The sequence below is a fragment of the Natator depressus genome, chromosome 1 (genome assembly GCF_965152275.1).
Source record: "Natator depressus isolate rNatDep1 chromosome 1, rNatDep2.hap1, whole genome shotgun sequence".
In the NCBI taxonomy this organism is placed as follows: Eukaryota; Metazoa; Chordata; order Testudines; family Cheloniidae; genus Natator; species Natator depressus.
The window spans coordinates 250,475,520-250,499,889 of NC_134234.1; the positions used below are offsets into that span (position 1 = coordinate 250,475,520).

A 24,370-nucleotide genomic window follows, 5' to 3' on the forward strand; every position below is an offset into this window, starting at 1 on the left:
AAACTATGAGTTCTCAAATGGCTTGGCATTACAAATGGACTTCTCCCTGGCTTTTTTCATGAAAAGAGACCTTCCCTGAGGTTCTTGTATCCCAATGAGATGCAAAACTAGGGCACGGTAAATAAACAAGCATGCATTAGAAATGTATTCTTCCTTGTGGAAGTAATCGGATTAGACCATTGAATGTAATCCCTTCTAATGTCTCCAAGTGATGGACACCAAAGGCAAGATTGACTGGTGGGATGCATCTCTTGGAAAAATAATCACTTATTCAACCAGGGGGCTAGGAATCACAGCATGCATGATCTCCTTCCCACACTTTCAGCTCTTATTCATCAGTTTTCTTTAGCAGAGCTTGTGTTAATGAGGAGGTACTGCAAGCATCACCATTCTTATTTTTATTTATTATTTGCATTATGGTAGTGCTTGGGAGCCCCAACATGCACCAGGACTCCAGTGTTCTGAGAGCCATACAAACACAGAACAAAAAGACAGTCCTGCCCTCAAAGAGTTTACAATTTAATAGAAGGTAATACAACCTTCATCACATGTACTACTTGTCAGGTGTGCTAATGCTAATGGCATTATTTCACAAGGAAGGAGGAAGAGCTATGTATAACAAGGACAAGCAAGATATGATTTATTACCAAGAGCTACTTAGTGGAGTAAGATGACTGCTAGCATTTTGCTTCCTCGTAGGAGATCACATTGCACATGGCTCAGGAATTTTTAGCACGAAGCAAGACGACTATGTCATACACTGTTACTAGTAAATAATCAAATCTTACAGTGCTTGGGCTTCACTGATGAAGTTAGTACAGCTGTAAGAATATCTACAATAATGACAGTCTGCATTTCCTTAGCACATTCCATTGGCAGGGCTTAAAGGACTGAGCAAGCCTGTGAGGTAGACGCATGAGTAAACTGAAGCAGAGAGGCTGTGAGTGTGCTAGGGCTACAAAACAAGAAAATGGCAGATGTGCAAACAAAACCTTGGTGTGCACGTGTTCTCCGGCTTGTTACGCAATGTGAAGTACAAGGACAAGTTTTTAAAAAGCGTCTCTTTAAATCCGACCATCCTTCCTAACAACAGTTTGGCGTGTTAGAGACAAACGTCGTTTACAGCCATCACTTTCCTTGGCAGTGTACAAAGTGAAGCTGTGCCTCTGTGTATCTCATGGAGCTTCGCTCCCGGAGATCAGGCTGACAAGGTCCCTGGTGTTTGACCTGCGGAGGAGCAGCGCCCACAGCAGCACCCAACACAGTTTGCAAGCAAACGTAAGGACTATGTTCCTATTCTTCTTGGTGCAGCGGGAAAGGTTTTGCGAACCCGCCTTTCCCCCTGCGGGAAGCGGGGCAGTGCATGTTGGGGAGGATGGATTGGGGTGTGGGGGAGGATTCAGTGCCTGCGGGAAGGATGTGGGTAGAGGCATTTAGAACAACTGTTGTTGTGTGGGTACTCAAAAGTATTCAGCAAAACTGTAAACTCTATATATGCTGGAAACCACTTCAAGCCACGGGGTGCTGCTGCACCCACAGGACCCCGAATTCCAGCACCCCTGGATAGGGGGTATAAGGGGTCGGGGCAGCGGATGGAAGGTGGTGGGGGGGGGGATTCGTGCGGGCGAGCGGATGGGGGAGGGTATCAGAGGTGGGGGAAGCGGAGCAGTGGAAGGGATGGGGAGACTGGGGGGAATGAGGGAGGATATCGAGGGTGGGAGGCAGCGCATGGAGAGGGGAGACGGATGGGGAATACGGGGGGTGGGAGGAGAAGGGAGTGCATCGGGGGTGGGGGAAGCGGGGCAATGGTGGGGTGGCAGATGGGGGGATCCCCTGCCGCGGGGGGGTGAGGATGGGGGAGGGTATCGAGGGGAGCAGCAGAGTGATCCCTTTCTTCCCCCCCTTGGGCGCCTCTTGAGCCGGGGCCGCCCGCGAAGGGAGGCACGATCCGGGGAGGGCGCACTGAGGACATGGCCCTTCCGTAAACACCATCCAGCCCTTCCCCCTCCCGCCTGGACGGTTCCATTCTGTCGGGAAAGGGGGGCACCTACCCCCCCCCGAACAGAACTAAACCCGGAACCGCGGACTGGCGGGGCGGGAAGGGGATCCTTCCTCTCTCTGATTATTGGGCCCCCCCAGCCTCCATCTGCGTGGCCGAGCTGAGCGACCCACAAAGGGTTAAACCCCCCCCGCCTCTCGGCGGGATGGAAGCGCCCAAGGAGCTACTAATAGTCTTGGCTAAGTGCCCCGCGGGGGTTTAAAGCCCCGACCGCGCGGACAGCTGAGCGGCAGCGCGAGAGGCAGCCGGGGTCGCAGGGTGAGCCCCCCCCCCCCCAATATCCCGGGACTGCCCGGCCAGGGCTGGATGAGCGGCCGGGTCCGCGGGAGCGGCCGGGTCCCTGCGGGGGGTGGGGACTGGCTGTGCCCCCCCCAAATGGGCGGGTGGGGGGAGGCTGGGTTTTGGGGGTGTCACGTTCTGGGTAGACGTTCCCCCACTGTACCAGGGAGGCGGCTGAGCCCCTCCGGCGGCGGTGCTGGGGGGGGGGAGCTGATTTCCCCCCCCCGCGTTTGTAAACAAACCCCGCTTGCCCCTTGGGGACTGTCTCCCCCCGCCTTGGGGCGCGGGCAGAGCCCGGGGGCGGCCGAGCGGGGCCGGCCCCGGTTCCCTTGGAAGCGCTGTTTGTTTTGCTGGGCTGGTGCCAAGCTCCTGCCTCGAGTCGCTGCCCAAAGCGCGGCTGGGGGAGGAGCCCTGGCCAGGCGGGGCGGAGCCGCCGGGACGAGGGGGGTGTAGGAGGCAGGTGGGCCCCGGGGTGCGGCGGCGGCTGGCGGTGGAGGGGCAGTAGAGCCGCCGACCTATTGCTGGTGTGTGAGGCGGGGGAGCGGGGCCAAGCTGCTCCTGCACGGCGCCCGTGGGACTCTGCGATCGGCTCCGAGGGCTGGCAACCGCCCCGCTGCGGAAAGGGCAGCGTGCCTGCGGGACGGAACATGCCCCCCTCCCGCCCTCTGAGGACGGCTCCTTGGCGTGACAGCCCACTTTGCCCCGCGCCTGACCCACCTGATTTCGGAAACTAGCAGCTGTTAAGCAGTAGGAAGATTTGTTACCTCTGGAGACGTTAGTGCTCACCTAGGCTGGCAGAGAAGCACCATCCATTCCTTCAGAGAGCAAGGAGCACACACACCTTTGAAAATAAGGTATCCTAGCGCAGTGGTTTTCAACCTGTGGTCTGTGAACCCTTGGGGAGGATGTCTGCAGACTATGCCTAAGATTTCCAAAGGCATCTGCATTTGAAAATTCTTTGTTGATCCGCACATGAGAAAAGGTTGAAAATCACTTCCCTAGCTTTGCTGAAACTGACATCGTTCTCGCTGCTTGTGTTGACTGTTCTGTGAGAACTAAGCATGTGTCTTGAGTTTAAAAAAAAAAACAGCAAAAAAACTTGTCTATATATTCTCAATAGAAAAGCAAGAGGGGGCTCTAGACAGAGTTTTTTCTTTATACTAGCAAAGGACAACAGGGTGCTGTAGTAGGTGTAAACTTTAGTGACATAAATGTGCTTGTACCTTAATCATCATTGTACTTAGCAGCCCATAGCTAACTGGTCATCTATGTAAACAATAAACACACCAGACCTGAAGAAATATATGTGGGAATAAAGGTTTGAAAGAAAACTGAGGAATCCCTGAAGACCCCACTCAAGAAAACTAATTGATGTTTCTAAACAAATGTTTCCCTTGTTGTAGACAAAAGATAAGATGTCACACAAAAAAAAACTTGTGTAGATCTCTCAGCAAAACACTTCCTAACAATCAAAAAAGGACTGGTGGTTCAAACCAAACAAGACTAATAACTTGTTACAAACTACCGTAGACTAAGAAGGAAAGTGAGGAAATTCTCTAACTGTTAAAACAGAGCTTCCACTAGCCCCGACATACTGTACAAGTACATATCAATACTACAGCAGAAGTGTCAGCACCTGATTGGGGGGTGGGGGGGAAGTAGCACAAACTGAAGATGCAGTAGGCGCTGGCTTGTTCTGGCAAAGGTAAAAAGAACTTAAACCAAGTGAAAAGAAACAAGACTCATCAATCCAGACTAGTAAATGTTGGGCAGAACACTTCCAAGGCCTACACGAAGGGAGCCAGCGCGGAAATCTTACTTGAACAAAACAGCATTATTTTTAAAAAATGCGCTTAAAGACTCTAGTAAAGTAAACTGCCAGTCCTCCCTCAAGATACCTTGTATATTACATGAACTAAAGGAAAACCTTCAGGAAACTTAAACTAGGGGGAAATCACATGGCCCAGATAATGTCAAAGAAGAAACCTAATATACCCAGGCAGCCATTCTAAAACTGTTTTACCTAATCCTGCAATCTAGATATTTCCCTGATATGTCATGTGTAGGGTGACCAGACAGCAAGTGTGAAAAATTGGGACGGGGTGTGGGTGTGGGTGTGGGTAATAGGAGCCTATAGTTAAAAAAACAAAACAAAAAAACAAAATTGGGACATCTGGTCACCCTAGTCGTATGGACTAATTAGCTCAATATATAAAAGCAAGATTCCCTTAACCTAAGCAACTATAGAGGTATCTATGTCAGCAGCAAAATATTCCGTAGTATCTTCCTTTACATTGTTAGTCAAATTTTGTATTCTTTTAATCTGTGAAAGTCAAATTGGATTCTTCCTGAGAAACTGACCCCATCTTTACCTTACCTGTTCAATATAGATTTTTGTACTGCATTTATCACCATAGTCTCTGAGAACCTTCCAATAGTATGTTAAGCAATATGGCTACACATCTGTTAGTTGTTGTTTGTTCTCTCATTTCTGCCCTAGAGGGAGAAACAAATGGATAGTCTTGTTAAATATATCTGTTGCTCTGTGTGTGTGTGTGTGTGTATGTATGTATTAGAGAAGGCAAGGTCAAAGAAATGTGCCTTGCACTTGTAGCAGATAGTGGTGCTGTTTGTGATAGTGCTTACTTACTGGTGGAGTTCGTTCCATGTTCTCAGACCACCCCCAGAGAAGGTTGTCTTCCATGCAGACCAGCTTTACTTTTTTTGCTGCAAGTTCCACTGTGCCAAAGGAATGAAGTTGTTGACCATGCTCTCTGTCCCCGAACTTTTTAACAGTGTTTTGGGTATCCCGTGTCCTCATAACTAACCTGTAAAAAGCCAGGGGAAAAGATTTGTGTGCTTTGTAGATTTAAAAATAGTTGTTGATTCAGTCTAGCATCCAGGAATGAACCTTAAATTGCTGCACAATAGAATTGGCAGAAAACCACATAACCTAATTAAAATTCATGTGCAATCCACCCAAATAAGCATGCCACCAAAGGCCTTCATGTAAAAAGGGGAGTAAAATAGGATTTAACTTCAGGTTGAACCTTCTTACATGCTAGTGACTTATCAGCCTTGGAACAATCCTCAAACTTAGGGAAGGTCTACACTAGAAGCACTACATTGGCACAGCTGCACCAATGCAGCTGCCGTGAGTCTGGTAAAGACACTCTATGCCAACAGGAGAGTGCTCTCCCGTCAACATAATTACTCCACCTTCATGAGAGGCAGAACCTAGGTCGATGGGAGAGCGACCTAAGGAGACACACTAACTTCTGTTGCTCGGGTGGGTGAGTGTCATTTTTTCACGCCCCTGAGTGACATAAGTTAGATCAATTGAAGCAGTAGTGTAGATCTGCCCTCAGTTTTTCTCTCAGTTGTATAGTGGGAATCCCATCTATGTAGTTGTACTATCATCTAGATGAGATGGCAGCTCATAGGACCCAGTAAGTGAAACTGGAAAACAAATACATTTAAAAGTCTGAAAACAAACTAAAATGCTGTTATAGAGATAAAGAAACTGAACAAGTGCTAAATTATATTTGTACTTGGCCCTCCAAAATAAATTTCGGGGAGCTTAGACTGGCTATAAAAGCATTGCAAAAAAAGCTATTCCAGTTCACACAGACTACTAGATTAACTCTCCAGTATAACTACTGTGGAAACATAATACTATAATTCAACCCAGTCTATTAAGTAGAAGTGCAGTCTGGAGCCCAATTTTGGCAGTTAATTACACTTTTGGGGACAAACTCTGTAAAACATCTGCAAACTAATATATGTACATTTTCCCCCTCCTCCACACACTGCACACCGAACAATGAGTGCAGAGCAGAGCTATTGCTTTCCTCCTTCTAGTGCCATCTCAACCAACAGAGCCAATTTTCTTTCCATCTCAAGCTTCTGGAAGGTATTTAAAAAAAACAAAAAACCACCATAAATCCAAGTGAAAACCAGATCCACTCCCAAATATTGTTGCTGAACAACTATAACACCCTGACAAGTGACATGATCCGTACCACCCCATATCAAATATATACTCAAGATATTGGACCAACACATAAGTCACTGGGAAGAACAAATAAAAAACAAGATAGTTCTGTCCAGTGATCTTCAATACGCTATCATGTGGGCAGACTACCTCACTACACTGAATGTAAAAAGCTAAGTTTGATTCTTGCCAGCTACCCAATTGGTGGCCACAAATGGGGGGATACAAAACACACTCTAAATCAAGAAGAGAAACTTTAGACAGATGGCTTTCTTTTTCCAATCTCCAAAATAGGAGGGAGTACAAGAGATTTCCTGGATTTATCAGGGATAATAAACATTTTATATAAAAAATCAGGGAGGAAAAACTGAGTGCACAACTTGGAAGAAAGGAGACTACATTGGAGAGAAATGATCACACTATATAGCAACCTACGTCTGCATCAAGAATGCCCACTAATGTTTATGGATGCAGGGTGTGTGTATATATATATTATGTACATTTAGAAAATGTGAATCCCTCACCTGAGCAGTTTGTACTTACCTCTGACAAACACCTGTTGGATGAGCTAATTTTTTTTTAACGTTCTGAATTAATATTTCCAGTTTCTGCTTGTTATGCACAGAAAATATGGGGTGTGGGTGTGTGCTTATTGTTTGGTGCATCTGTTACAGTAACAACATGCGAGTAATGTCCAGATCCACAGTATTAAGATCTGTGCAGAATGCATTTCCTCAGCCCTTCCCCCAACACCCCAGAGAACTTCTCTAAGAAATAAGTCTTTGCTAGCAAAGGTCATGATACTCTTTCCCTGTGTCATCTTGTGTTGGGGTGCTCGAGTTTATAATTAAAAGCTTGTGAACAACTACATTAACAAAATGAATAGGTTTCCTCTGTTTCATGCATACACATGCCTCTGCTACAGGAACAGGTGTTAGTCTTGAGTCACTTGGTGGTACACAGGTGTGTGTATCACTATCAAGACCCTTGGCTGTTATATCAGCAGAATCAAAGTCTATTGAATGGGCATAGAAAGTGGATTCACTGCTTGTTCCATGAATGTGGACCTTCCCGCTCACTGTTGAAGCATGTAGTGGCATTGCAAGCTTTCCTCACAATCTGTTCAGTCTCTTTTTCTGGGGACAGGCATCCTCAATCTGCAGGTTTGCCAGGCACCTATTCATAACAGCTTAATACGCTCACATGTGAGAGTTAACGCCTGTAGTGAATATTCTACATTGTGAGGAAGAATTTTTTTTAAAGCATGCAATATAATGCCATGTGTCAGAGGTCTAGTCGAGCACCTCCTCATGGCCAGTCACCAGACTGCTGTGAGGGAACTGAGCTGCTAGATCATGTGTGTTTTAAGCCTCCAGTCTGAACAGAATCCAGTTGCTGCCGCCAGTCTGGGGGGCAGAGCTATCTGGCACCCACTTCTGAGAGCTCAGAGCATGGGGCCCAGAGTCCCTGGAACTAGTGCTGGCTCCTCAGACTTCCTCCCCTACTAGCCCAATAACTTAAATACCACCTTTTCCAGAACTTCATGTGAAGGAGTGAGCCTTCTGGTTTACCTCTTCAAGGGGCACATAGGATATGTCTACACAAGGAATAAAAAACCTGTGGCTTGCTCAGGTCAGCTAACTCGGGCTCAGGCTCTGGGGCTGAAAAATCGCTGTGTAGACATTCAGGCTCAGGCTGGAGCCCAAACTCTGGGACCCTGTGAGGGTGGAAGTTCTCAGAGCTTGGGTCCCAGCCTGAGCCCAGATGTCTACACAGAAATTTTTAGACCCAGGAACCCAAGTCAGCTAACCTGGGCCAGCTGCAGCCATGCTGCGGGTCTTATGTTTCTGTGGATATGTCTACACAGGGATAAAAGAATGGTTCATCTAGTCCAGTATCCTGTCTTCTGACAGTGGCTGGTGCCAGATGCATCAGAGAGAAGAAACCAAACAAGGCAATTACTGAGTGATCCATCCCCTGTTGGCCAGTCCCAGCTTCTGGCAAGTGATAAGATGGTACAGGTTTATAACACAGCTCTTGCTATTAAATTGAGAACTAACATTTATACAAAAATCCTTTCAGTGTTGTTGTTTAGTTTAAAATTATGTTATCGTTATTGTAAAAAATGTAATAAAACTAGCACCTTCCATATTCATCCTAACCATGCATTGTCGTTGCATTCAACTGAAACCCCAAAGGTGAAGCCATTTAATTTAAAATAAAAAAAATACAAGGTTTTAATAAAAATAAAGGTTTAAAACTAATAGTTGTGCTAAAAGCACAAAATGGAGGAATTGTGGGGGAAATTGCTGTTAACCTTGGTGTTGAACCTGACCCCATCCCACTCTGTGACAAGACCTATGCACTATATGCAGCATAGGCAAGAGCGGTAATGCAAGAGGCCTACAGGCCTGCATCCTGTAAGACTTAGCTTAAGCTAAGAGCATTTGCATATGCTGGGCCGTGGTATTTTGACCCAGAAAACAAACTAGGCCAACCTCTAGCCTAGCTCAAGTCCCTAGCTGTCCATTATATGCAACCCCCTCCCCCCAAACCTGCAAAAGCCCTGAGACAAAACGCTGCCACAAGCAAACTGCAGATCTTAATAATAACAAAGTGCATCAGCACAGTGCTAATTATAAAACTGTTTACTTTGGCTCCTTATAAGGCTTTATTAACAATGCTTAAGTAATAAAAAAATTAAGAAAATGTATCATTTAACTTAAATGTAAAAAACTATATAAGACTGGTATTATAGGGGCAGAACAGAGAAAGACCAGAGTAGCACCTGCGTGTGGCCATCTCTGTCTCCTTCTCCCTGCATGCTTGTATTCAAATAAAAAAACCTCAAACTGTTTGAACCGAACAGATGGCGTGACTCGTTTTCCACAACAAATGTAACATTAATTTTTTATTAATAGTAACTTTATTTTTTATTTTGTTTGTTTTTGTTTTTTTCCTCATCTCATCCCTGGAGAAAACCTTTCCAGTTCAACACAATTATTAGTCTGATTCTGTGGCTTGCTCCTTTTAGGTGAATCCTTTCACATTTCAAGATCCATGAAGAAATTGAATGTCTTTGACAAGATGTATTAATTCCCTCCCTCCCTTTAAACATAGCTCCAGCTCCTGCCCCTGTAACTGCAGTAACTTTGTGGGAGAAAGAAAAAAGAAAAGGAGTACTTGTGGCACCTTAGAGACTAACCAGTTTATTTGAGCATGAGCTTTCGTGAGCTACAGTTCACTTCATCGGATGCATAGCATATCGTGGAAACTGCAGAAGACATTATATACACACAGAGACCATGAAACAAAACTTCCTCCCACCCCACTCTCCTGCTGGTAACAGCTTATCTAAAGTGATCATCAAGGAGGGCCATTTCCAGCACAAATCCAGGTTTTCTCATCCTTCCCCCCTCCCCCCCCACAGACACACATACAAACTCACTCAAGTTTGTATGTGTGTCTGGGGGGGGGGGGGGGGGAAGGGTGAGAAAACCTGGATTTGTGCTGGAAATGGCCCTCCTTGATGATCACTTTAGATAAGCTGTTACCAGCAGGAGAGTGGGGTGGGAGGAAGTTTTGTTTCATGGTCTCTGTGTGTATATAATGTCTTCTGCAGTTTCCACGATATGCTATGCATCCGATGAAGTGAACTGTAGCTCACGAAAGCTCATGCTCAAATAAACTGGTTAGTCTCTAAGGTGCCACAAGTACTCCTTTTCTTTTTTCTTTTTACGAATACAGACTAACACGGCTGTTACTCTGAAATTTGTGGGAGAAAGGGGTTGCTATGACCAAGTGCAGAAACTAAGGTGCCTTTAGAGTGCTGCTCTACACCTAAATTCATCAGTAGGGGGAGTGCTTTAAGGACTACCTTTTAAAGAGTTTGAGAGCTCTGCTTCTGATGCTCCTGACAGCACAATACCTTCTGCGTAAAGAGTAGATTAGAGGTTGATGCTGCTGACATTCATCTTTAATTTTCATTTAACTTCTTGCAGAATCGAAAGTTTAATTCTTAGGATTTGTACAATCCTATACATGTTACAAATTAAGCAGTTAACTTCACAAATCCACTAAACTTCATAACACCCTTATAAAGTAGGCAAGCATTTATCCCTATTTTGCAATGTAATATTCAGTGCTCATAACAGTAACTATTGAAATATTGCTGCTTTTTGTAAAGAAGTCTTTGGAAAATATGAAGTGCTAGAAAATGTTGATCTTGTAAAATTATTTCTTTCTAGGTTCTGTTACTGTACCAAGTGAAGTGACTCAAAATGCCCCTCAATGATGACCAGAACAGTGATTTTGATTCTTCAAGGCTATCTGAAAGCACAGCTTCTTCCAGTGACTCTGAATATTCAAGGCAGAGTTTTACTAGTGACTCTTCAAGCAAACCCAGCTCTCCAGCTTGTAAGCAGATTTAACCTGTAAAATAGAGATATAGGCTATATTTGTGTATTTTCTTGGGTGTCCCATGCATGTAGTGAGACTTGGGATTTATAGTTGGTACTTCAGAGAGTGTTAGGAGAAAGGCACAGCTTCTTGTTTGGATCACCACATCTCCAAGAGGTACAGTCTGCCACCATGAAGCACAAGCAGATCCTTCGTATACATGCAACAGTTGTTACTACTTCCTTCTAAAAGAGTAACCAAAGTTTGCCTGGCAGGGCATTCTTGTCTTGGGTTATTCTGGCTTTGGCTTATAGGTTACAAAATAGTACCATTCTGTCCATCCACCAAATGTTGCTTCATGAACAAAGGACAGGATGCCTCCATTTAGTCTTTAAACTTCAGAATTATGAAATCAAATCAATAGTGTTGTGACTTTTTTTCATTGAACAGTAAGAAGTCAAAACACAAAATAGGTGAAGCAAGTTATTTTGAATGACTTATGAGAATAAATACTACTGTACATAAAATGCACTTAATTGTAGAGCACTTCACTGATGCTAACAAATCTTTTTCATATGTATACATTTGTCTTAGTTTAAAAGTAAACTTGTTAATGGAACTGAAAGTTTGTATTTGGTATGTTCCCTGTCCTATATCACTCTTCTCAAAAGTACAGTTTCCAAATGTGAAAAATAAACTACAGAAGTTTATTTTAGAAACTTTGTAAGCAATCACTCCTTCTTTCAAGTAAGAGTGCGTTATGTCCTTCACAACATAAACTCTTCAATCAGAGTCTTGATTAGTGGGGCAAAGACACTGTAGCATATGCTATGGAACAGAAGCTGCATATCTCAAAGTAATGAGTTTAGACTGTGATTACAATGATTGTGGAGAGAAATGCATCCATTTGCTCAGTGATAACATGCAGCCTGTATGCGTGCTTATTTATTTTGACTCTTATGTAAAACCTGCCTGTCCAAAACTCTGGGTTATATAATGGGTCCTGTGTTTAGTGTGAGAGGGGTACATTGGCCAAGATATCAGAGTAAACTGCTGCTCTTCAAAACATGCCATGAGAGTCTTCTACCTTCCAAAGATGAGCTGGGAGGGCCATTCATTTACCAGATCATTTTAAGGAGATGCAAAGAACTCCCAGTCTAGCTAGCCTCTCATAAATTAGTGTCCAGTTAACAGGAAATAAAATATCATGCCTAACTATTTCCATGTTTGGTTTTTGCAGTCCAATCCATCTTTTAAAATTGAACTTACCTACAACTGACTTGTGGCTCTCATTTCCTTTCCTTCATTACAGCAACAAGCCCTCCAAAAACTGTTACATTTGATGAATTGATGGCTGCTGCAAGAAACTTGTCAAATTTGACTCTAGCTCATGAAATTGCTGTAAATGAAAACTTTCACATGGAACATGTAGACCTCCCACAGAACAGGTAAGATACTCTTTATAAATTTTGCAGAAACTGATATGGGGTGTGTGTGTGTGCACGCAAGGGAAACTGGTCTGAAGGTACACAACCTGCAAAGGTGTTCCACACTTAATGGGGAACTGTCAAGGCTGCAACATTGTGGCATAAGTGGTACAATTTGGTAGGTTTAACACATTTTCTTCTCCTGGAGCATATGATGCTCTGCCTTATCTGTAAGGGGAGATATGTAAGCAATGTGGTATGCACTCTACTTTTGGAGTCCACCTTTAATGTTTCTTGCCAATCTAAGATCTCTGTGAAGGGGTGGGGGGCTAAAGTTGTAGTACTGCCGTGTGTATGGTATGTGTGGCTTTTATCTATACAGCTTACTTAATAGCTCAAATGCTGTGTATAAACTATATACTCATCTCAGTAATGAACACAGTACTCATGCTGCTTTGCATACTAAAACACTTCTGGGAAGTTGGAGGAAGAAAGGAATAATTTACATACCCAGTTTAGACTACAGTGGGAATGTTGAGAGATTATCATTTAAAATGGAATCTAGCCATGCTATTGAGCCAAAAAATACAATGGGATTAGTATTGATAACAAGTTAGGGTTGTTCTTTTATTTATATATAATATGCCAAAAAATGCTTCCCCCAAAACATATTACTCAATAGCAAAAAGGTAGTGGAATTTGTTTAATATAGAGTTGGGATAAAAGTCTTTTATACCCAAATACTGAATTTCCAACACCACTTTCTGCAATATCAGGATTTTCTTGGGAAACCTCTCATTTTAATTCTTAATCCTGCTTAGTTTTGGGGGGTGATAACCCGGGGTCCAAGGGTGATCTGGTTGCAGATATAGGTCTTGGAATTAGCAGATGTGGTGATGGTTCTCCACCAAATCATTGGACTGGTTTAAGATTGTGTGTGCTGGTTGTTTTTGTTTTTAAACTCTGTTTACTTCTTTAAATCTTTTTGTGCAAATTGATTTTCCAGCAGTTTGGAGGGTAGAGTGAAACAAATTGTACATAAGGCATTCTGGGATCATTTGGATTCAGAACTGAATGAAGATCCTCCAGAATATCATCATGCTATCAAGCTCTTTGAAGAAATTAAGGAGGCAAGTCAGTTTTTATTTTCCCCCCTTCACACCTCCAGCATTGTGTTGACATCTTAGGCCCCATCCTGCAAATGATTCTATGTGGGTGGACCCCCCACTGTAGTCAGTGAGATACTTCTACATGTTAGTTGCAGGATGGGGATGTGATACAGTACTATAGTATGCCTAGAATACAAAGTCAGACATCAACTTTCCAAATAGGATCAAGATCTTCCCTTATTACTGGAAATCCTGGTACCAATTCATTAACTTTTTAGTAAAGACCTAAGGGTGTTTCTGAAAGGTTGCAAAGGTCTCAACCAGTAAGCCAGTAAACTTGTCTTCACCAGCTTCTGTATCTGTATTCTGTTCCCTTTGGCTGCTTTCTCCCATCCTGCTAAATAAAATAGCCTTTCCAGATTCGGGATTTGCAGTCAGACTCTACAGTGTACCCTTGACGTCTTCAAAAAGCTGCTTTCATTTCATCACAGTTATTAAGGGCTTGCTGGTCTCGTGTTGCTGCACTTATTGACATGTCTTATGGTTTTTTGGTTTTGTTTTTCACTTCAGACTCTTCTTTCCTTTTTAACTCCTGGAGCGAACAGGATTCGAAACCAAATCTGTGAAGTCCTGGATGCAGATCTTATAAGACAGCAGGCTGAGCATGATGCTGTTGACATTCTTGGGCTAGCTAACTATGTCATCAACACTATGGGGAAATTATGTGCTCCAATAAGAGATGATGATATAAAACAGTTAAAAGCAACTGTCAATATTGTAGAATTGTTCAGGTTGGTGTTTGGCTACTTGTCATATCATATTTTTGTTTGTTTGTTTAGAAAAATATCAATTTGACAGACAAGGTGTTTGGGTGGAGAAGAAAGGAACTCAAAACTAACATTAAACTGGAATAGCGGGCTAAGCTAAGAAACTGCCGAAATGCTTTCATTTGAAAGAGGTGTTGGTTTAGAGTTTGGTAACACGGTACTTCATTTAAGAGTTCTAATTGTTTTGGGTTTTTCACAAGCATATTTTTTCAATGGTGTATGTTAGTGTTGCCATACCCTGAAAAGTGTCACCATTTTTAAAAACAAAAACGTCATGCAGTTCCATGTGTTTTATGCATGCTTCCATATCAAAACTTACTTATTCTTACAAGTTAAAAGGTGAGTGTTCTTTTTTAGAACTGGCAGGGGGGAAAAATGTACACTCCATCTGGAACATGAAAGTGAAGCTCAGTTCTTTCTATCTGTACCATTCCCTTTATTAAAGACTTCACTCTTAAAGTTTGATTCACAAATCTGCATGAGCCTCAGATGTATTAGCTCTGTAATATTAAAAATAGTTTCTTGCTTTATTATGTTTTTGCTATCACTTAGGTATACCTACAGGGAGCAAAGTGGTTGAGTAGGAGGGAATGAGGTGTTTTGTTTTTATTTTGGCATAATCAGAGTTGCTAAAATTTTTTAAATTTCAGTTTGCTTTGACTCCATATTGCTTCAAAACCTTTCTGTTATTGGCCTGTGGCACCAGTGTCTTGATCATGCAACATCTTTGCCCTACTTTTTGTAACTTACACCAAATATCTCAAGACATTATTTAATTCTCCAAAATGCTTTGGTATATAAACTACCATGTGCTAGTACTTTCTCTTCAGTACTTGGAGCCTGTTCTCTAAGGTGGAAGGACTACAAAACAAGTCAAGTATGTAGGTGTACATCAGGCTGCTCAAGAGCATATGAGTTCATCTTGAAACTTCAACGTAATTTCTTCTGTGATGTTGCACTGTAATTTTGTCTTTGCTTTCAGACAAATATTCCATGTTCTGGACCTTATGAAAATGGATATGGTTAATTATACCATTCAAAACATTAGACCACAGCTTCAGCGTAACTTGGTGGACTATGAAAGAACAAAATTCCAAGAAATTCTTGAAGAAACACCAAGTATGTATTATGATGTTTTCAGTTAATCAGATACAGTGGAAACCATTAAAACCAACCTTTCTCTCTGTTACTATAGATATCTGTTGAGCAAGGCACCTGGGGGCAAATGTGACCATATCATACCTTTATATGATAACTAATAATTGTGAAATGCTGACTTTATTGGTACTGCTGTTGCAAATTCATTAGACAACACCACAAGTACTCCTTTTCGTTTTGCGAATACAGACTAACACGGCTGCTACTCTGAAACCTGTCAAAATGATACAGTTTGTGAAGAACTTGTTCCTGCAATCAAAGCATTTGAGATCTGATTAAAACAGTTCTGCATACACAGAGCTCAGTTTTATCTTGCAATATATGGAACCACTCTCTTGTGTATCTGAAAATCTGCTCCTGCTCATGTGCACATGCGCAGCTGGCTTTTCCAGAATACGTGCCATTACATGCTATGTAATTGGTAGGAGGCAGAGGCAGGATTAAGTCCATAATGAAGCATAGAACAACAAAACCTATTCTCTAGTGAAAATAAATGTTTAGTTTAGTTTAGATGTTGTAAAGGCAAAAGTGAGTCTTGTTGCTCTGTAAAGATAATACAGCTGAACCATTGTTAAGAAATTTTGGAAGAGGAAGGGAAACTGGTGACATTGATGGCTAATGCACTAGACTTCTGAAGGTACAGATAGCTGTATTTAAACCTTGCGTGTGCCTCCAGTGCCACGAGTCTGCTATGGGGTTTTTATAACCTGTCTAGAAGCTTCAGCTGGTCACCTGTGTTGGCTGGGTGAAATGTTCACCTTCATTATTTGTCAATGTGCTGTACACTTCCATGGAAAGTTTATACAATAAACCTGTGCAAAATTTTGTTATTGTTTAGGTGCTCTGGATCTAACAACAGAGTGGATAAAGGAATCAATAAAAGATGAATTGTTGTCTGTTTCTTGTGAAACCTCTTCATCCCCTGGTGCTGATGGTAGCTCTAAACCAAATCTCAGTCCTACTCTGGTGCTAAACAATGGCTACTTGAAACTGTTACAATGGGATTATCAGAAAAAAGCAATTCCAGAGGTAAGAAGTGAATTCTCATGACTTTTCTTAAATTATCCCAGTGCCTCAAAATGTACTCTTAATTCTAATTGCATGAAAGTACTGGTACAGCAGTTATGCTGTTAATGATGCTAGATATCGTGGAACTCTCCTGTAGGACTTCTCTTGCCAAATAATTCCACAAATTTCGTAGTTTCATAGTAGCATCCTCCATAATCAAGGAGCAAGTTCCTGGTAAGTATCAGTTGCTTGTTGTTCCCTGCATTACAATGTCTTAGTGCTGACGATACTATATGTGTGTGTATGCCCTCGTGTGCGTGCTCTCTCCTCCAACAAAGTAAGCAACAGCCTTACTAGTTACCTTAACTGTAAGAAGAGCAAACTAATGTTAATGGCTAGAGAATTTTCTCTAAGAGTGAATTAATAGGACAGCAGTTTATCAGTTCACATTATGAATGATCTTCTTGCCATGGACAAAGGCAGTGCATCCATTCCGATATTACTGGACTTCCCTGTAGCATTTAAGACATTTGACCATAGAATCCTGCTGTCCTGCCAGAAATAGCAAGTATTAGCAGGTTCCTGCTAATAAGAGTTGGTCATTCCCCTTGGGCCATGTATAGAATCATGATTGGCACCTGCTTTGCCATCTGGAGAGTCCTCCAGGGATCAATCCTGTTGAACTGTATGAACCCACGAGAGGAAAATGGTAAAGTAGCATGACTTAAATGGTAGCAATAGGCAAATGATGCCTAGCTCAGTTACCTGTACAATTAGTGGTGTGTTTAATCTATCTGCTAGCTGTCTAAGTACTTGGCTGAGAACAACAATGAATGAAGACCAGTTGGCAGCAGTTAAACCCAGAAAGACTGAAGTGATGCTGGTGGGGAGAAAGGAGCATTTACCAACTCAGTAACCTCACTTTGAAGGACATGTACTGTTAGACTGTGAAGATTTTGCAGCATTCATATTCACCTGAACTGTTTACAACCTCTGAATGCCTTTATGCCCAGAGCAGTAAAACATGCCCTCTTCTATCTGAAAGACAAGGTGGATGAGGAAATATCTTTTATTGAACCAATTTTTGTTGGTGAGACAGACAAGCTTTCGAGCTGCGTAAAACTCTTCCATCTAAGGTTGGCAAGAAGACTGCTCCTGTTCCTGTCAGATTTGTACTTCTCTATCGAGTTGCATGCATATGTGCGCTCTAGGCTTGATGATCTTAATTCTCTTCCTATGAACGAAAACTGTAGACTAGGTTTTTGAAAACAAAACTTTAGTGTGGAACACTGTAGCCTTGCACTGATGAATAATTGGATGCAAAGAGCACATGAACCCAGTGTTCTCTGTGACTGGCTCCCTGTTCCATACTGGGTTACAGTCAAGGCTTTAGACCCCTCTATGGCATTGGCCCAAGTTCCCTGAATGACCACCTCGGCCTGTTTGAGCACCATCTCTTGTGACAGCTCCATCCCACTGCAACAATGGCACTGTCCTCCTCAATAGTGAAATCTCTATGCAACAGATAACTGTTCGGATATAAGTGGCCCGTTAACCTGGAATTCTCCGCAAGAGATCAGAATGCTGCTAAGAACCTCAGAACTTTCTGAGAAAATGGCCAACTCACTCCTTTGACTTAGCCATCCCATAATAATGCACTATAACTATCTTTAAGGAAAGGGGTAGGAGTGTGGGAGAAATCCAGTCTCTCTTGACTGGACGGAAGAGAAATATATCAGAACATGTAGGCCCCAGTCCAGCAAAGTATTTAAATAATCTGAGTAGTCCCCATGAAGTAAATGGGACTACAAGCATGCCTAAGGATAACTCTGTGCTTAGATATTTTTCAGGATCGAGGCCTTAATTTTTGGAGAATCACTTTCATGTCACAGTGATAGGGCTCCATATAAGAAGCTAGATGAACAGTCTCATTGTGATACTCTAGGAGTTATTTTTCCATTGCAAACTGCTGAAAGAGTAGATACACCTTAAAATCCACCAAAGTGTCCTGTTATGAACATTAAATTGTTCATATACAACAGATGTTTTATGACTAGTTACTGTTACTACTTGGAGCTGGTCAAAATATTTTGAATTTTTAATGACACAACCCACCTGAAACTATTAAGTCTTCTTTTTTGAAACCCAGTTCTGTATACATTGGATATGCTCTTCTGCTTAGTGTGGGTGAATTTGTTTAGTCTGAAAATGATTAGCGTCATCCTGATCCTGGGCTGCTTCAGGGGCTTAAGTGGCCACCTCCTAGGACTGTCCTGTGGGCAGCAAGCTGCAGCCTCTCCCTACCACACACTTGGGCTCACAAGGGAGGCTTCTGAAGGCAACCTTAGGTCAGTCTTCTGCAGTTTGCACGCTGAAGGAATCCTCCCTCAACTGTGTTCAGGACTTCTAGGGCTCCTTATGCCACTCTGGCCCTCCTTACTTTCTGTAAAGGGGCAAGAGTTGGGGTAGGACTCATCCATACATTTTTCTATTTCTTGGTTATTTAAAAAAAATTGTTTTTTTAAAGGAACTGTATAATACTACATATGCAAGGGGTTGGCTATAATTACTGTGAATTTCTTGACTCTTGAGCACTGAAATTTTCTGCTGCAATGTTGCATGAAAGTAGCTTCTCTTCTGCCCCCCTCAAATTACTTGTTAGGACATTAGCTTAAGTCTCAACTTGATATCACTTACAGTAATCAATGTTGTTCTAATTCTAGACATTAATAACAGATGAAGTTCGTCTTCAGAAGTTGAAAGAGAAGCTGAATGAGTTACAGATTATAGCCTGTGTATCTCTTATAACTAGCAATATGGTAGGCACAGCTATTGTGGGCTTACCTGATTTTGCTGACAAATTAAAAAGGATTTCAGCTGTTCTGCTGGAAGGGATGAACAAGGAGTAAGTTCTTTCTCACTCCCCCCCTCCCCCCCCCCATTTTAAAGAAAAAAGCCAGTTGGCTCGTAACAAACTTTACTGATTTATTTATTTATTTTTACAGAAATAGTTAACATGTTGTATAGGCTATGCACCTTGTTACTGACGTGACATGATAGTAATAATCCATTTATTATGTATCACTCTGAGACCTACATGTGTACTAGTGAAAACAGTTGGCTAATGCAGTGCAATGAAGTTTGATAACTCCTGCGACCCCCTTCTGACAACAAAAATTACTACATGACCCCAGGAGAGGGGACCAAAGCCTGAGTCCAGCTGATTCCCACTGCTCTGGATAGAAGAACCAAAGTCCAAGCCCCACTGACCTGGATGGGGTAGGGGTCAAAGCCAAGCCCAACGGCTTCAGTCCCCTCCAGGGGGGCTGTAACCTGAGCCCTCTTGCACAGGGCTGAATCCCTTGGGCTTCGGTTTCAGCCCCAAGCCCCCAGCAAGTTTGAGCCAGCCCTGGCGACCCCATTAAAATGGGGTCATTACTTAAGTTCCCTGTAAGCTGGTCAGCAAGGTGCCTTTCCCCCGGTCCGGCCTGGCCCAGGCCCACTGGAGCTGCTAGGGAGAGGAGCCCCTCCCTGTGCCAGGCCCAGGCCCATCAGAAGTGCTGTGGCTGGAGAGAGGAGCCCCTCCCCCAGCCCAGCCTCGCAGGAGCTGCCGCAGCCAGGTAGAAGTGCCTCTCACCTGGCCATCGCAGAGCCCTCATCCCCTGCACACCAACTGTCTGTCCCAGCCCTGAGCAGGACTGGCTCTAGGCACAAGCAAAGCAAGCACGTGCTTGGGGTGGCACAATTCCAGGGGCGGCATTCCGGCCACCATTTTTCTGGGGTTTTTTTGCGCTAGCGGAACTTGGGGTGGCAAAAAACCTAGAGCTGGCCCTGGCCCACAGCCCCCTCCCACACTCCAAACCCCTCAGCCCCACCCCCACCACACATCACCTCCATATTGGTGCACATAACAAAATTAATTCCGCACATGGACCTAAAAAATTAGAGGGAACACTCGTCGTGTCCCACTTTGGGGTCCCGACCCACAGTTTGAGAACCGCTGGCCTAATGCATCCATATAGTTTAATTCTTTTTTACAATTTAAACTTTTGTACTGAAAATCTGACACCAAATTCAGTGTATAGTGTTGAAATTGCTCCACTTATGCACTATTCAGGTCGGCACAGACTGTGGCAGTGCAAGCTTCATCATGTTGCTCTGCCAATTGCTTCAGCCTTTCACATTATTCATTCAGTCCCTGGCTCCTCTGCTGCAACTGCCACTAGTGCTACAAATTGTGGTGATTTTGTGTGTGTGTGTGTGTGTGTGTGTGTGTTGTGGACACTGCCCTATGTGGACTGATGTTAAGAATAGAAACGTGGTTCACATATGCCACCAAACAGCTGTTTGGTTGTAACAACTCTGTCAGTCATTACTTGGGCAATTTGTACTGTGGACAGGTTCAGCTAAGTATACTTAAGTATTTTCCTGGACTGGCACCACAGTATTTAAGTGCATGTTTAACTTTAAGCACATGTATTAGTCTCATTGAAGCCAATAGAATTTAATCATATGAGCAGTCTTCTCTTCCTCCTCCCTCACGTCCCTGCCAATGGGATCTACTCTTATCCTGGGGTGGAAGATTTGTGTCTTACATCTGGAAAGTGGACAAAGTTTGCAAAAATCCACCTGGCTCTCTTATTTTATTGGAGATGACTCATTTAAAAAGAAAAGGGAGGGGGTGTGTGTCAAAATAGCTATGCAACTGATGTTACAAGAACTGTTAGAGTTAAATGCTCAAACTTTTTTCTTTTCAGAAAATTTGATTTGAAGGAGGCTCTGAATACTATAGGTGTTCAGATTTGCAGTGAGGTGAACAGGTCCCTGTCTGAGAGAGGATTTCCCACTCTCAATATGGAAATTCAAAACAGCCTAGTAGGTCAGATCTGTAGCATTGTTGAAGAAGAAAATCCCATCAGCTCCCTGATTGGTTAGTATAATTTATGTGGTTCTCTGGTTGTATGCATAATTTTTTAAAATAAATGAAGGCTAATGGCCCATCCATACTGTAAAAATTAAATTAATTCACTAGAGTTAAAGATTGCCTAATTATTGTGAAAAAGTTAAAATGAAAGTAACTTTCTTACAGTAAATATTGGGTCATAAAGTGTGCAAACTTGTGCTGCTTCTATTGTTTATATTAAGACAGTCTTCTGAAAGATTGGTTCGGGGGGGACAACAAAGTTAGAAAGAGTCCGCAAATATGAGCAGAATGCTCTCAGTGATTCTGGGATGTTCTCTGTGAACCTAGAAGTACCAGGATTTCAGAGGGGAATTTAATTAATACCTAACTGTGGATTGTGTGCACCAGTGGAGGATCTATCTCCCACAACTCCAGGTTTAACTCAGTCTTAATTATAGCTGTGCATCTATTTCACAACATAAATCCTATTGCTCAGTCTGAAGGCTGTCCCTCTACAATGGGAAACATTTGACTTTGTTCTAAATTAAAACTGAAGGAGGAAGGTAGGGAAAGGTAGTGTTCAAGATGTGTGTCTGCTTATTTTGATTCTTCCATGTGCCAGTGTGTGAAGTATTTCTAAGGCAACTGTGGCTTGATGCTTTGGATTTACATTTATATGGTCTGTTCTATCATGAACTCAGTTATCTTTTCCATTTCAGATAAACGAATCCAGCTATATATGAAAAGCCTTCTTACTCTTCCAAGCATTCAGAAATGTATGCCTATGATTCCAGGAGGCCTTGCTGTGATTCAGGTAGAGATAGAGTCTATTGGATCTCAGTACGCAAGCATTGTGAATTTTAATAAACAAGTGTATGGACCATTCTATGCAAATATTCTTCGAAAACTGCTTTTTAGTGAGGCACCAATGGGGAAAACAGAAACTGGTGATTCTACTAATTGAGGAAAAAGAATGATCTGGTTGTGCATCCAGCCCTTTTCCTTCACAGTATTTATTATAAAGATATTGTGAACTCTGTTCCCTCAATATGCATAATTTACTCCAATGACTGTTACCGAGACAGGGACAGACAGAGGTGTATCCAGAGGCGAATAGACCCTATAAAGTGTGTACAGGTAAAGCTTCCAAAATTCATTGGAAGGAAACTAATTAATATATATTTTTTCATGAACTAAATCTGTTTAATGGATTTTAACACTCATTGTACCTGATCACTGTAAGTGTCTTCTTCCTAAGCAAGCATTTTTGACTCAGTGTAGATTTGGAAAAGTACCTCTTGGTTTTACCACCATTACAATTTAATCAATGGAACTCTTTGCACTCTTCTTAAAAAAAAAAAATTACTAAATACATTATGTATACTGGTGCAGTGACATAAGATGAAATTTTAGTTCATATTACTTAACTTACAGTGCTTTATTGGTGACACTACATAACTGAACATGGATCACTTCTTGAAAGACTTAGAGAGGAAAATATAGTGTAATTGAACTTGTAACAAAGTAAAGAATGAAATTAGGCCAAATTCTGATCCCAATAACTATATCAGGATTTGACCTATCTTTCACTAGCGCATGCCAACATTCTATAAATGGTGTTAAGTGTACCAGTTACAGAGTGAATACGTCTTGCAAAATAGAAACATTTCAGAATTTTGTCAAATGTAATCCAGCAATAAAAAATAGGTCTAACAATTCTTTTATTCATGGAAAACTAACTGGGTGCTGACTTCAATTTCCTTACACAAACAAATGGTTCTAAAAGTTCTCTAATAGAGGTCATATTGTCCTTTAATTTAAATATTTGGAGGCCTAATCTGCTTTTTATACATGTAGCGGTTGCGCCTTTGATCTTCAGAGATGCTTAGGCACCTCTGAATTGGGACTTTAAGCCTTTGATCTTGAAAGCATTTAAGCACAAGAGTAGCCTTATTGACTTCAAGGGAACAATTTGTGCTTAAAATTAAGCATGTATTTAAATATCTTACTGGATTGGGGCCTAAATTTTGAATGTGAGTAGTGATTTTGTTCACTGACTGGATATTTCAATTTTTTGGGTCTCAAGTTCAGCAGCCAAAATCAGTCACTAATCACTTTTGGAAATTTAAGCCAAAAGCTATTAATTCCATACTCGTTAGGCAAATGCTGTAGCCTAGAAGCTGGCATGATGCAAAGCCACTGGAGACCATAGAAAGACTCCCACTGTCATGAATGGGCTTTGGAGCAGGCCCATTGGGTCATTGGAGTCTTGCAGAGATTGTTGGATTGGACCTTTGATATGGGAATAAACTTCTAAAAATCTACACAATATAGACAAATTATTTTGCATATCTCACATTACTAGATATGAGTGCTGAAATATTCAGTGTAAAATGTTCCCATCTTGATCAGAGTTAATCAAATATACTCAAAATATATAATTATAGTATTTGTGACTGTTAAATAGTGAATTAATCCTATTTTTAAATGTCAAAAAATGTAAACTTTGGCTGGTACAAGTTTCCAGATATCTTCCTAGTGTTTTATATACAGTATATTTTTATTTAAAAAATAAACTTTGCCCATATGGGATTAATGTGCCACACACAATATATAGTACAACTAGTGTATCTCCCATGAAAATTTAAAATAGCTGGGCATTAGAAGCACTTTGGGTTTATAGTCCAACCTCCTTTTTACAGAATTAGGTTGTGTTTTTGTTTTGTTTAGCAGGGAAAACATACTTTTTAGACAGGAGTTTCTCAAACTGAGGCTGGTGTCCCAGGAAAACCAAAGCAGGACTTATTTTTAACTTTCTTTTTGGATGGTTTCCATGTGGGACTAAGCAACAGCAGACTCAAGTATTAAGTGCACACTCTTCTGGATTCATGTCAAAAGCTACTACTGACATTCTATCAATGTACATGTGGGGGTGGAGGGAGGCTAAAAAGTCTCAAATTGCAACACTTCTCAATGACTTCTGACCCCATTTCCTCTTTATGCCATGTTAAAAATATTGCACCAAATAGATGAGTACAGTTTTTAGTCTGAGAAACTCAAAATTGAAAGGAGCTGTTACAGTGTAAAAAGTGTGCCAGGGAAGTGGTACATTCTTGTCTTCATGAATATGGGACTTCAGTACATGTATCAAGAGAAGAATATATCCCAAAAGCTGAAAAGGGAAGTTCTGTTAGTAATTCCGTAACCT

The 24,370-nt window shown here is 42.1% G+C and overlaps 1 protein-coding gene across 7 annotated transcripts; it reads left to right on the top strand.

Moving 5' to 3' along the window:
* Window positions 1-922: 922 nt before the first annotated feature.
* On the top strand, window positions 923-24,165 carry TCP11L2 (t-complex 11 like 2). Of its 7 annotated transcripts, none has more exons than XM_074941043.1 (11): window positions 2,253-2,317; window positions 8,200-8,347; window positions 10,580-10,748; window positions 12,043-12,178; window positions 13,164-13,287; window positions 13,837-14,057; window positions 15,076-15,212; window positions 16,090-16,280; window positions 18,983-19,164; window positions 21,017-21,189; window positions 21,882-24,165. In XM_074941043.1, the coding sequence occupies exons 3-11, from the start codon at window positions 10,613-10,615 to the stop codon at window positions 22,124-22,126; spliced, it is 1,545 nt and encodes a 514-aa protein (XP_074797144.1). In that variant the 5' UTR covers window positions 2,253-2,317; window positions 8,200-8,347; window positions 10,580-10,612; the 3' UTR covers window positions 22,127-24,165. The 7 variants fall into 7 exon arrangements, with proteins under 7 accessions (XP_074797170.1, XP_074797136.1, XP_074797151.1 ...); XM_074941057.1 differs by having other exon boundaries at window positions 8,200-8,332; XM_074941064.1 differs by lacking the exon at window positions 8,200-8,347 and adding an exon at window positions 6,627-6,807 and having other exon boundaries at window positions 2,274-2,317.
* The last annotated feature ends 205 nt before the right edge of the window (window positions 24,166-24,370 follow it).

Bases quoted from the DNA above. Each gene is read 5' to 3' on its own strand.
- TCP11L2 (XM_074941035.1), top strand. From the start codon at position 10,613: ATGCCCCTCAATGATGACCAGAACAGTGATTTTGATTCTTCAAGGCTA. The intron at 12,179-13,163 runs GTAAGATACTCT...TTGATTTTCCAG, and splicing joins GTAGACCTCCCACAGAACAG to CAGTTTGGAGGGTAGAGTGA. The intron at 13,288-13,836 runs GCAAGTCAGTTT...TTTTCACTTCAG, and splicing joins TCTTTGAAGAAATTAAGGAG to ACTCTTCTTTCCTTTTTAAC.